Raw genomic sequence first — 14,223 nt, 5'->3', positions numbered from 1 at the left:
CTGGAGGCTGAGGCAGGAGAATGGTGTAAACCCAGGAGGCGGAGCTTGCAGTGAGCTGAGATCCGGCCACTGCACTCCAGCCCGGGTGACAGAGCAAGACTCCGTCTCAAAAAAAAAAACAAACAAATAAACCTATATTGGTCAACTGAGTTTTGGTGCCAAGGTCATGCAATGGAGAAAAGGGTCTTTTCAATAACTGGTAATGGAACAATTGAGTATCTGTGTGGAAAAGAATAAATCTTACCCTTTACCTCAAAAGAATTATACTCAAATTGGATCACAGACCTAAATGAAATGGCAAAAACTATTAAATTCCAGAAGAAAATATAGGAGAAAATCTTTGTGACATTCGATTAGCCAAGATTTCTTAAGTAGAACATAAAAAGCACAAACTATTTTAAAAATCAGTTAACAATGAATGAATCAAGATTTAAAAATTTTCCTTTTTGGTAACAGATAAGCCACAGATTGGAATACAATTTTCATAAAACATATCCAACAAAGAGCTTATATTCAGAATATACAAAGAATTATTTTAACTCAATTAAAAGATAAATAGCCTAATGAACAAAATGGATAAAAGATTTGAACAGATACTTCACAAAAGAAGATATGCAAATGACCACTAAGCACACAAAAAAAATGCTCAACATTACTAATCATTAGAGAAATGCAAATTAAAACCACAAGATACCATTACATACCCAACAGAGTGGCTAAAGCTAAAATGACTGACAATATCAAGTGTTGACAAGGGTGTAGAGCATTTGGAAGTTTCATACATTGATGGTGGAAATGCACAATGGTAGAGCCACTTTGTAAAATAACATGGTCGTAGTTCCTAATGTCAAATATACACTTATCATATGATCCAGCAATTCCGTTCCTAAAGAAGGAAAACATATGCCCACACACAAATGTGTACACAGATGTTCATAGCAGCATTATTCATAATAATTCTAACCTGGAAGCAACTCAAATGTCCATCAATTGCTGAATGGATAAACAAAGTATGGTGTATGCTGCATCCATACTATAGATTAACACTTAATCTATTAATTGTTACTTAATACAATAAATGATTAATTTAAAAAATTGGTGAATCTCAGAAACATCATGTTCAAATGAAAGAAGTAAAACCAAAATACTTCCTATTATACGATACTAAGTATATGAAATGCCAGCAAAGGCAAAACTATAATGACATGAAGATCGGTGGTTACCTGGGGCTGGCAGCTAGATGTGGGGAAAGACAGCATGGGGCATGAAGACACCATTCATGGTGAGGAGACTGCCTTCCATACTGATTATGGTGGTGAGTACATGACTGTATACAACTACCAAAGTTCAATGTACTATACACTTAAAATTGGTGAGTTCTATTGTATGTAAATAACATCTTAATAAACAAAAAAGGGGAAAAAGAATTTTTTAATAAAAAAGAATGTGAAGATCTAGAAAGATCTAAAATAGATACATAAATCTTTTAAATTTTATAAGAGGTAGCATTTTAGCAGAACAAAAACAAGCTTTTAACAACAAAAACCTTCTGCTGCTTTGAAAATGTTCTCAGCTATCAACATAAACTAACATGAGAAGATCTTTGATAACATCCTATGCTGTTTATAAATAATAAATAAACTCAAAACAACACGTGTTAATTTTACCATAGTCCCTTCCCAGAGACGGAAAGCAAATATCAACACAGTCAGTCCCCAAAGACAAACATTGGACACTTACATTAAACACACACACACACACACACACACACACACACACACACAGAGAAAGAGAAAGAGAGAGAGGGAGAAAGAGAGAGAAACCAAAAACCAAAAAACAAAACTACACAGTTTAAAGAGATAATCAAAACTGATGAAAAAATTTTAATTTCTTGATAAAAAGACAATGTGAAGACCCCATGGGAAAATGTTCTGTGCTGCAACGGACATGATAATCTACCAGTAATCTCTACAATGTAAAAGTACGGGTGTTTCTTGGCAACCTCTTCCTTATCTCCACTTCTTTTTCCTTTAATCAGTAACACTACTAAACCAGCCTAATATACTTTAAATTATCCTTTAAGTTTTCTCCAAATGTTTCTTTACTTCAGATTGAGTATGACAATGCAAGAAATACAAGACAATGAGTTTGTTGAAGGTGAGGTTTAAGCTGCATTTTTAACTAAGCATGGAGAGAGGACCAGTTAAATATCTTGATGATTTTAGAAGAGAAAGCATAGCTATAGGCCACACTCTTCATATTAGGAAGAAAACAGAGACTCCTAATAAGAAAAAATTTTCCTTGGCTATTGGTCAGCATACAGAAGGCTGCAAAAAGTTGTTGATTGTGTCTTTCAGGGCCTCTGGAGACTTTGAAAACCTCTCCATACCCAAGATTGCCCTCCAGAATCATGTCTCCATTGCTGATGAATGGGGCCTCATCCTAGTGGTGTGGCTAAGGGAAACTTTAAGAATAACTGTGCATCTCGTGGCTGGAACAGACACGGACGAGAGCCTTGAAATGTGCAGTGTAAGGTGCTGGACTCACTGGGCCTGGAGCAGAACACCTGGCCTTTGTCCTGGCTCTACCACCCATCATTCGTGCAACCTGAACCTCAGCCTCCCTATCTTTAAAATAGGTAGTCCAGGTACTCTATCACTATAGAGAACACATCAAGAACCTAGTAAGGCAGTACACGTTGCAAGCATCTTGACAATCACGTAGTATAATGTTTTACAACACAGAAATTATTTTTTGACACTATTAAGTTTTTAAACTAAAAAATTATTTTTAGAATGTGCATCAAATAGACATTGTGCTAGGCACTGAAGATTATGAAGAATAACATATAATTCCTATAAACTAAAAGGACTCTCCTACAATTAAATACCAAAAAACTAATAACTTAGTTTAAAAATGGGCTAAGAACCTAAATAGACATTTCTCCAAAGAAGACATACAAACGGCCAATAGGTACATGAAAAAATGCTCAATGTCACTAACCATCAGGGAAATGCAAATCAAAACCACAATGTGGTATCACCTCACACCTGCTGGAATGGCTATTATAAAAAAACAAAACACCAAAAGGCAAGTGTTGGTGAGGATGTGGGGAAAACTGGAACCCCTGTGCACAGCTGGCAGAAATGCAAATGATACAACTATGGAAAACAGTATGGAGGTTCCACAAAAAATTAAAAATAGAACCAACATGATCTAGCAATCTCACTATTGGGTATACATCCAAAAGAAATGAATCAGGATCTCAAAGAGGTCTCGGCACTCTCACGTCATCGCAGCATTATTTGCAATAGCCAACATGTGGAAACAACCTACATGCCCATCGATAGACAAAGAGATGAAGAAAATGTGGTCCATGCATACAACGCAATACTATTCAGCCCTTCAAAAAGAAAGACATTTTATAATATGCGACAACGTGGATGAAACATGAGGACCTATATGCTAAGTGAAACAAGCCAGTCACAAAAAGACAAATACTGCATGATTCCACTTATACGAGATATATAAGATAGTTAATTTCAAAGAATCAGAGAGTAAAATGGTGGTTGCTAGGGGCTAGAGGCAGAGGAAAAAGGAGAGTTAAAAATTAGCAGGCATAAAGTTTCAGTTAAGCAAGATCAATAAGCGCCAGAGATTCGCTGCACAACCCCATACCTGTAGTCAACAATAACATACTGTAACTGAAACATTTAAGAGGGGAGCTCTCATAAATAAAGTCAGGACTGACTCAGGAAAAAGGTTGGGCCAGGACTTAAATGAGTAAGATTTCCTAGAAGAAAGGATATGTGAGTGAAAGAGGGGATATAATTGGAAGAAACTGCATGTGGTTATGCAAAGCTATCTTTTAAGAGCATAGACACAGGCCAGGCGCGGTGGCTCATGCCTATTATCCCAGCACTCTGGGCGGATCACGAGGTCAGAAGATCGAGACCATCCTGGCTAACATGGTGAAACCCCGTCTCTACTAAAAACACAAAAAAATTAGCCAGGCGGGGTGACAGGCGCCTGTAGTCCCAGCTACTCGGGAGGCTGAGGCAGGCGAATGGCATGAACCCAGGAGGTGGAGCTTGCAGTGAGCCAAGATCGCCCCACGGCACTCCAGTCTGGGTGACAGTGTGAGATTCCATCTCAAAAAAAAAAAAAAAAAAGAGCATAGACACTACAGTTATGCTACCTACATTTGAATCCTGTCTCCACTACTTTTCAGCTGGTGTTCTTGGCAAATTACAGTCATATGGTGCTTAACGATAAGGACACATTCTGACAAAAGTGTTGTTATGTGATTTGGTCATCATGTGAACATTATACAACGTACTTACACAAACCTAGATGGGATATGTATTTTTACGGATGTATGTTTTTTCATACAGAAAATCAGGTGTTCCAGCACCATGACTGAGTATCAGTCATTTCCCCTACTCGATCTGCAGTGCCAACACTGACTGCCATACTCCAGGTTTCTACCTATGCTCCATTAGAATCCACAGGGCCACCACTGAATACGCACTCGGTTGTTGACCAAAACGTTGTTATGCAGTGCATGACTTAGTTAATTTCCCTGTGCCTCAGTTTCTTCATCTATAAAATGGGGAGAATAGTCCCGAGTTCTTCGGGTTTTTATAAGGACTAATTAAAATAATATTTGTAAAGTGCTTAGAAAAGAGTACTATTAGTCAGCTTTTTCTTTCTTTTTTTTTTTTTTTTTGAGATGGAGTCTCGCTCTGTCGCCCGGGCTGGAGTGCAGTGGCCGGATCTCAGCTTACTGCAAGCTCCGCCTCCCAGGTTTACGCCATTCTCCTGCCTCAGCCTCCCGAGTAGCTGGGACCACAGGCGCCCGCCACCTCGCCCGGCTAGTTTTTTGTATTTTTTAGTAGAGACGGGGTTTCACCGTGTTAGCCAGGATGGTCTCGATCTCCTGACCTCGTGATCCACCCATCTCGGCCTCCCAAAGTGCTGGAATTACAGGCTTGAGCCACCGAGCCCGGCCTAGTCAGCTTTTTCTAAGTTATACTGTGGTAACAAATTATCCCAAATTTCAGTAGCTTATAACAAAGATTTATTTCTTGTTCACGCTACATGTTGGTACAACCCTGCTCCATTTGACTTCTTCATTCTGGAGTCTGAGGAGCAGCCCCTCTCTGGGCCCTGCTTTTCTCATGGCAAAGGGGACAGAGCAATGGTGGAACTTCAAGCCAACTTCAAGTGGCTCTTCAAACTTCTGCCTAGATGAAGCATTTGTCACTTCTGCTCATATTTTAGTGGCTGGTGTAAGTCAAAGAACAAAACCTTATGTCAACAGGGTACGCAGAGGCCCTATAGGGACGGCTTCAGAACATATTTTGTTCTGAGGGGCAGAACATATTTTGACCAAATATATTTGAACAAACAAAAATACTAGAACAAAAAATCTACCACAAGCGTCTGGTACATACTAAGTGCTGTGTGTTTGTTAAAGAAAAATACGTGTTTGCACAATGATATGGAATCCTGAAAGCGGATGTTTGGGAACAGTGAAATATTGAGTGTCGTTGGAGTGTATGGTTCACAGAAGTGACAGGGGTAGGTGAGGAGGTCGCATTTTGAAAGGCTTTGAAGGAGGCTATATTTTTGCCTACAGGTAGAACATAAGTTGCAACAATAAAGTTTTATAGCTATTTTTATAAATTTTATAAGTCAATTCTATCTGCCAGCTTTATTAAGACAATGGCATCATTTCATTTATTCTGCACTGAACATTTAGAAATCACATGTCGACTGGTCACTACCTCCCTGTGTTAACAACGGCCTACAACACCATTTGTCATCCTGGGCCTGAGTTGCAATTGCCACAAGGAAGAATATATTAATAGAAGGCTTCTCCCAGTCGGTCCCGGCTCCCGGTCGTCAGGACAGGGAAAGGGGCATAGAGAGGGAGGGAAGAAAAAGGAGAGAAGGGAGTGCATATGGATGAGTCAACGTGAATGTGAGTGTGTGTGGGGTGTACAATGGACAAGCACTGACATCACACTTGCTATTTTAATTATAAAACACCCTCCAAATTTGGATGTTTCCTAAGGACCCGTCTTCAACTTCTACACATGGTCCTTTCTCAAGTCCCACCACCCTCATGGCTTTGGTCAGCCTTGAAATTTTTGTTTGTTTGTTTTTTGTAAGAACAGGGTTTTGCCATGTTGCCTAGGTTGGTGTTGAACTCTTGGGCTCAAGTGATCCACCTGCCTCAGTCTCTCAAAGAGCTGGGATTCCAGGCATGAGCCACTGTATCCGGTTAGCCTTGATTTTTCTTTGCAGCTTCTGTCTTCATTTTCAATGAACTACTAGAAAATAATCCAAATCTAAGTTTAACTGGGAGGCTTGTGCATCAGAGGAGTTATCTGACCTGCTACCTATACCTCTCTTTGGTCAATGGAGAAGCAATCTAAGGGAAAGAAGGTTAAGTAGGAGAAAAGGAAGCATGGAGAGAAGAGAGCTGGGCACAAGCAGAGGCAGCGCAGAGGAACCCGCACCTACCATTCCTCGCCTAGAAGCAGGCCAGGGCCTCAAAACATACTCTAAGGATGCTTATGCTTCCACAGCAGGTTATGCTGTTTCCATTTGTTCACAGTTACTTTAAGACAGTAGTGTGGGTTTTTTTGTTTGTCTTTAAAAGTACCACAGAGGGAAGAGAGAAAGGCAAATCACAGACCGCAAATGAGCTGTCCTGACTCCCTCCAGATGGCTCCTTTTCCCTATCCCCGTCCTAGGATCTACAAACCCTGATAAGGCTTCTGTAATCTGGCACCATCGTAAATTATTTCTTCTTGAAGTGCTTTAAAGATCCCCACTGCTTACAGAAAATAATCCAAACTCAGACCACATTCGAAGCTCCAAATCTTAGTTTTGGGTATAACAGATTTTTTTTTTCCACACTAAGGTTGCTGGATCAGAGATAATCAAAGTCTGATATACTGTACACAAGTAACGAATGCAGGAAATGGGTACAGTGAAGGGCTGCGTTGAAGGGAGAAGTCTGAGGAATATAGCCTGTTAATTCACTCTCAAACAGCTTGAAAGAGGCTCAAGTAAAGAGAAATGTGTGAACTGTAATAAAAAGAAAAATTGGCAAAAGAAGGCTCTTTCTATTTTAATCATGCCAGAATCAGATCAGTCCTGAGGCCTCGGCTTTTGAGAATTAGGGTGCATCCCTGTGGTAATGACTCAGTACTATGATTCATAAAATTGCAGAAAATGAAGAAGTTCTGGGATGCAGATGGCTCAAAAGCTGTCTGCAGAACCACAAAAAGAATTTAAATGAAGTTCAGTAAGTAAGCAATGCTTTAAGGAAAAGAAAAGTATTAATGTGTAACAAAATTAGTGGAATTATGAATATATAAAGACTGACTTCAATTTCTGAAGGTCTCTCACCAGACATTAAGAAGAACAGTTAATACAGTCACTGAAATGTTGAAGTATTTGTTTAAACTGATATATGTCACTTGGCTGTAACAGCCAAGCTTTTCAATTACAATTTTGCAACATTTCATGAAAAGTCCTATTTTAAATACTAAATGTTTGCATTAAAAATCAGAACTGTCAAAGGAGGAAAAAGGCAACATAAAAACATTTATCAATGATACATGTGAATAATCTTACAGTAATCTTTAAGTACAAGGGAATCCCCCTCACCTTTCCTGGGCAGCAGCTGGAGTCTCTACTGGATAACAAAAGAGAACTGAGGTCTGACAGCCATCCTGGGCAAACTAACTTACTATTGCTCCTATAAGCTAAAAACTGTCCTCCCTCAACTCAAAAAAATGATTTAGTTATTTTCTGTGATATCACTGAAGATAAAAAGTGGTCAACTTACCTAGTAAAATACTGTACTGACATAATTTATTAACCTTCTATTTTAATCAGTGGAATACTTTAAAGTTATATATTCAAAGACACCTATAATTATGCAAGAATAAGGGACACCGAGGAGAGATTAAAAACTAGCCTAGGCCAGGCGCGGTGGCTCACGTCTATAATCCCAGCACTTTGGGTGGCTGAGGTGGACGGATTCCCTGACGTCAGGAGTTCCAGACCTGCCTGGCCAACATGGTGAAACCTCGTCTCTACTGAAAATACAAAAAAAGTAGCCGGACGTGGTGGCATGCACCTGCAATCCCAGCTACTCGGGAGGCTGAGACACGAGAATTGTTTGAACCAGGGAGGCAGTGGTTGCAGTGAGCCAAGATCATGTTATTGCACTCCAGCCTGGGTGACAGAGCAAGCCTGTCTTTAAAAAAAAACAAAAACAAAAACAAAACAAAACAAAAAAAAACTAGCCTAAACAAAATAAATCAATCAGTACCTAGCTAAATAAAATAAGCTCAATCCAAAATTGGCAGCTTTCCAGAAAAGCATGAGTAAAGCTTTTGGTTTCTATGACAGCAAATAACAAATTACTTATGCTTCATACAAATATCTTTGTTTAAAAAATACTCTTTCTCTTAAAAAACACGTTCGTTGCCAGACTGAAATAAAATCATTGCTTAACACACATGGTTAAATGAATTATTGGTTTCAATACCAAAACGTGAAATCTCATCAACGGGTTTTGTAACATTTCCCAAAACACTGAATATCATCTATGATTATAATTACCTGTGCATTTCTTTTGCATAGCAAGAATTTTATTTTGTTTGTATTTTATTCAGCATAATATCTCCCCAAAAAGGGAAGTCACTTGATCTATAAAGGAAGAGGGGAAGTCATGTTGAGCAAGAGCCATCTGGAATAGGCAGACTGTGACTTTGTGAATCTCAGGCTTGCATCCTATAGTCAGTGATGTGCAAATCACTCACTCACAAATCATACTGATACTCTCTTTTACAATCTTCCTTACCTAAAGTATGCCATATCACAGTAAATATTTCATAATAAAAATGAGAATTTTCTAGACAAAAAAAGAAAATGTTCCTTAGGTTCAAAATAAGCACCAACACTTATGGTATAGAACGTAGGAAAACTGGCTATGATTCATGAATATTAATTATTTTAAATAAACACAGTCATCTAATTATGGTAAAATAATAATAAAGAACAAGGTTAATATGAAGATTTATCAGATTTTTTTGTCATAGAAGGTTGGTAACTTTGGCTGAATCAATGACTGTAAAAGGCTCAGAAATGTTTATTATTAGCAGAGTTCTTCAAAATGCTACATCATCTTTGAATAATATTCCAAACACACTGTAATTCTATTCACGCTTCTGAAACAAGGGAATTTTTTGTTTTTGTCAAGAATTTTATTTTAAATGTCTGATTCCTTTTAAAAACTTAAAACAGGTACCCCACTACCTGTTAAACATGTGTACTGGAAAAGACTATGATCTTAACATACAATTTTAGATTTTAAAAAGCCTACAAAGAGATGAAAAATGCAACCTCCAATTCTAGTGCACTGAATGTCACACAATGAAACTTTCTGAGGAGACAGCAAGCACTAAAAGCCAGGAGTCTAAAAAAAGAATAAAGAAAGAAAATGGAATGTGTTTTAAAAAACTGAGTCACACAAGAGTTACTAAAGAAGGGGACAAATATTGAGAGTAAAAGAATTAATAGTAACTAACACAATGAAAGCATATATAATAAGGTACTTCAATATTTGAATGCTTTTGGAAAATACTTAAAACAGAACTCAAAACCATTACTGCTAAGTGAAACAAATATGCCATGGAAGAAATAGTACGTCCTTAGGCAGCTCTCATGATCAAAGCAATGAGCTCCTTCTTTGCTGTTCTCAGGCTGGTTAAGTCTTCCTCAGTCACGCAGCAGTACTAACTGCGTGAGCCTAGACTTGGGAGAGTCTGGCATCTGTGTCCCAGAGAATCAGTCTAATCCCAGGATGGCTCTAAGCCACCACAAGTCTCAAGAGTACCAGACGGATAGCTCAGGTGTTCTGAAGACTTCACAACAGGGTTTAGTTCTGTGGTCCTGAAGCCAAATCAGGTATCTGGGCAGATGTGAAAATTTTTAGGGAGGAGAGAACAAAGTGACTTGGAGCTCCAGAATCTTGGCTGCAAGCATATCAGCCGTGGGGAACGAAGGCATAGTTTTAAGCAAAGAACGAACACAGAAAAGGAATAAAGACAGCTTAAAGGAAGAAGAGGGGTAAGCAGGTATATAGGATGACACACTGGCCCCAAATACCAGTCATTCACCCAAGAAACAAGGATAGTGATAATTTACTTGAAATGTGTGCAGTCCTTACAGTGAAATGTGTATTATTATGAATCCATTCTGTCATTTTTAGTCTTTTCCAAGAAAGAAATTAAAACTATGCTCTATAACCACTAGTTAAAATTTATTTTTATAAATCTGGAGGTTCAAATTTAAGTCATGGATGAAGAATAAAACTCCACTTCATGCTCTAATTTCTTTTTAAATACCTCATGGAGAATTTAGGACAAATGCTTATTATTAAAATAAAATACAATAGCATGGGCAAGATGAAAAAATTCCAGCACACATACTGAGGCTGCTTGGTTGATTTCCTTCTTCCATAATCAGTCTTTGGGTCAGGTCCAACCCACCTGACTTTCCAGTTGGCATTTTTTCTCCCTCATGTGATAATGTCTTTTTACAAAATGAGGAGACTATCTCTCCTTATTTTTAGTAAGTCCAACTTCTTCATTTTCAGGCTTTTTTTTCCCTATGATTTAAAAACGGTAACACTGACAAGAAATCCAGCTAAAACTTTCATCAAAATTACCTTGAAAGCACAAACTGGCCTCCCTTGTCTCAATTTTCCCTGTGACTGGCCTTTTTTTTTTGAGACGGAGTCTCACTCAGTCGCCCAGACTGGAGAGCAGTGGCGCCACCTCGGCTCACTGCAAGCTCCGCCTCCTGGGTTCACATCATTCTCCTGCCTCAGCCTCCTGAGTAGCTGGGACTACAGGTGCCCGCCACAGCGCCCGGCTGATTTTTTTGTATTTTTAGCAGAGATGGGGTTTCATCATGTCAGCCAGGATGGTCTCCACCTCCTGACCTCGTGATCCACCCGCCTCGGCCTCCCAAAGTTCTGGGATTACAGGTGCGAGCCAACGTGCCCGGCCGTGACTGGCCCTTTTTAATCACTACAGAAGTAGCATTGAGCCAGACCTGCCACGGTTAAAAGAATGTTGAGAGCTGGGTGCAGTGGCTCATGCCTGTAATCCCAGCACTTTCGGAGGCTGAGGCGGGCAGATCACCTGAGGTTGGGAGTTCGAGACCAGCCTGACCAACATGGAGAAACCCCATCTCTACTAAAAATGCAAAATTAGCCGGGCAGTGGTGGCGCATGCCTGTAATCCCAGCTACTCGGTCTCCTGCGGCAGGAGAATCACTTGAACCCAGGAGGCAGACATTGTGGTGAGCTGAGACTGCACCATTGCACTCCAGCTTGAGCAACAAGAGCGAAATTCTGTCTCAAAAAAAAGAATGGTGAGACAGTTGAATATGACGCACAATCTAAATAGGACAATTTTCCTAATGTTTTTACAGGAGAGAGAGTTGGGTATAAAAGGGTAGTCACACTTACAAGTCCACTTATGGCTACAATCCAGATGTAGGAACCAGAGGTGAAAAGCTATAAAAGAAAAAAAAAAGGCAACTAAAAATAAAATTCAACTGCCAGTCACAGCACACTTATTTTTACATAACTACAGTCATGACCATTTATATAAAGTATTAACTACATATGCCACAATACAGAGAAGCAAATGGAAAATTAGTAAATATCAACTGTTTAAAAGAAAATTATATATTAATTTTTTTTATTCAGACATCAGACTTTGTATAGCCTAAAACAAGTTGAACCTGGCCCACACCCCATGCAAAGAAAAATAAGTGAAACCAAAGTATGATGTTATTTATAAACTTCAACTGACTTAAAGTAAAATACTACATACAAAGAAATTATTAGAATTAACAACATACAAAACAGGTAATCACCATCCCATGCTTGGCAATGATGTGATATTTATGTAAATAACTTTCTCATTTTAATTTCTTAACATTGTTACCCTAAATTTAGATGGGAAGAACCCTGCCAGCCTACTTAGGTCTATATTCAATGGTAACTTTCTCAAGTGTTGATATTAATGGCAAAAGTAATCATAATTAGATCTCATGAAATTCTTCCCTTTGTTTTCCAAATAGTTTATATCTTAGAGTTGTGCTCGGGGTAATTAAAAAAAAAAATCATAAGGACTCTGAAAATGTTCCTGCAACAAAGAAATGATTTGTGGGTTATTGTTGGTTAATTTTTAGAACTTTAGATTGGGGGTTTACTTCTGATCGTAGAGGAAGAGGCAGGATACTCAGGCAGGACAGCCCAGGTTCATCGCTGGCATTGTGTTAGATGAAAACCTCAAAGTTCTGCACACTTACCAAGAACACACAGAAAGAAGACAGACACAAAAGGTAAGAGTTGACATACTCACACAGAGAGGCTGGCAAGCTTTGCTCTAGTGATGGGCTCACTTAGAAATGCGCACTGGCTGCAACTTTAAATCTGAACCTTTGATGTAGCGTGGACGTTTGTTCAGTGGAAATGACTCTAATAATAATGATGGGAACCATGTAGACAAATATTTTGCTGTAGTTTTCTTCTACAAATAGAAGGAATAATAGACTAGCTAACACTTTCTATGTGTCAGGCATTGCTCTCAAGGCACTTCAGCAAAACCGAGTGGTTAAGCAATTTGCCGCAGGTCAACAGCTAGCAGGTGGTGGGATGGAGTGTATCCAGGACTGCCTCCACAGTCATGCTCTCCACTCTTCCATGTCTCACATGCAAGTAAAAAGAGCATATCATTTTGTCATTAAAAAAGTAATTTCCTCTGGGTTCTGAAGCCTCTCATTGCCTGTGTGGTCCCCAGTATGTCTGCCTACATCTTGCCAGTGTCTGTGTGTTTTCTCATGGCTGGGCTCCTTGAGGACAGGGGCTACATCTCACTCAGTGGGTGATACTGATTTAAGTATCGGATAGCTTGAGAGCCCATAACATCATAGCCCATTGCACAGGGCATGATGTTATGGGCTCTCAAGTCATCGGATACTTAAATGAGTCTTAAGCATTTTGGCTCTTCCAATTATGATTCAAGTCTTCATTTATTCATTCATTCATTCATTCAACAATGTACCTGGTTGTAATGGGGAGAGAAAAAGGCACAGAAACACATGCAAAGGCTTGGAAGGGAGGGAGGCAGGCAGAGGATGTACACTTTAGCAATAAGGAGTTCAGTTACACTCCTTCAAGGTGGGCACAAGTGGGAGTTGACACCAGACAGGCAAGAAGAACCCTGCATGCCATTCATGCTAAGGACCTAGATTTTATCAAGGAGCCAACGAGGCATCTCCACCTCTATTTTCTAATCTCAACTTCTCCCTCTCAAAGTTACCGGAAATAATACAAAAATATCGGAAATTTTATTATTTTGAAAAACTATCCGTGGTAGTTGCATCTACCTTTCTGCTTTTGGCAGGGCTAAGAGGGATCCCTCATGGTGAGCTGTGTAACACCGCAAAAACTGCACTAGATATTAGGTTGGTGGAAAATTGCGGTTTTTGCCTTAATGGCAAAAACCGCAACTACTTTTGCACCAACCTACTACAATGGCCCTGTGACAAAGGCCATGCTGTGTCTCTTCATCCAACTAAGACCCCCTTTCCCCGAGAGATTAAACATAATACTTATTTTGCTTTATGCCAAAAACAAAACAAAACAAGAAATACATTCACAATCTCAGAAAAATGAATGGTGGTAGCTATAGAGACATAAATTATTAATTAATAGTAGCCAATTGACTTAGCTCTTATTATCTGTTCAGGTTACACTAAACACTTCATGTTATCCTTCAAATACCTCTATAAGGTAGATATTATCATCCCCACTTGATAGATGGGGAAATGGGGGCTCAGAAAAGGTAAGTGACAAAGCAAATCATTACCAGACCAAGTCATTAAACCGAAACCCAATGACTTGGCTCCAAAGACTTTCCACAATGCCACACTGAACTCCTACTCCACAATTAATAAAACAGTGTTTTCATTCTCAAAGATTCTACATAGCTTTAGAGTTGGAAGAACTATACAGTCAATGTGAGGCTCAGAGGGGTTCCAAGACTCAACCCAAGTCTCATGGCTGGAGAGAGCCAAGATAGGACTAGAACCTGGGTCTCCTGAGCAAGGTCT

General features: G+C 39.2%; 1 protein-coding gene across 2 annotated transcripts in view; it reads right to left on the bottom strand.

Moving 5' to 3' along the window:
• Window positions 1–14,223, bottom strand: part of UBAC2 (UBA domain containing 2) — a 183,841-nt gene that overhangs the window by 57,265 nt on the left and 112,353 nt on the right. For both annotated transcript variants that reach the window (XM_011933826.1, XM_011933827.1), the window contains exon 6: window positions 11,567–11,614. In XM_011933826.1, the coding sequence (XP_011789216.1) occupies window positions 11,567–11,614 (48 nt within the window). The remainder of the gene's footprint in view (window positions 1–11,566; window positions 11,615–14,223) is intronic.

The sequence above is a fragment of the Colobus angolensis genome, unplaced genomic scaffold (assembly GCF_000951035.1).
Source record: "Colobus angolensis palliatus isolate OR3802 unplaced genomic scaffold, Cang.pa_1.0 Scaffold13, whole genome shotgun sequence".
NCBI lineage: Eukaryota > Metazoa > Chordata > Mammalia > Primates > Cercopithecidae > Colobus > Colobus angolensis.
Note: the sequence above shows the minus strand (reverse complement) of the source record. Positions and strands in the feature narration are given on the sequence as shown.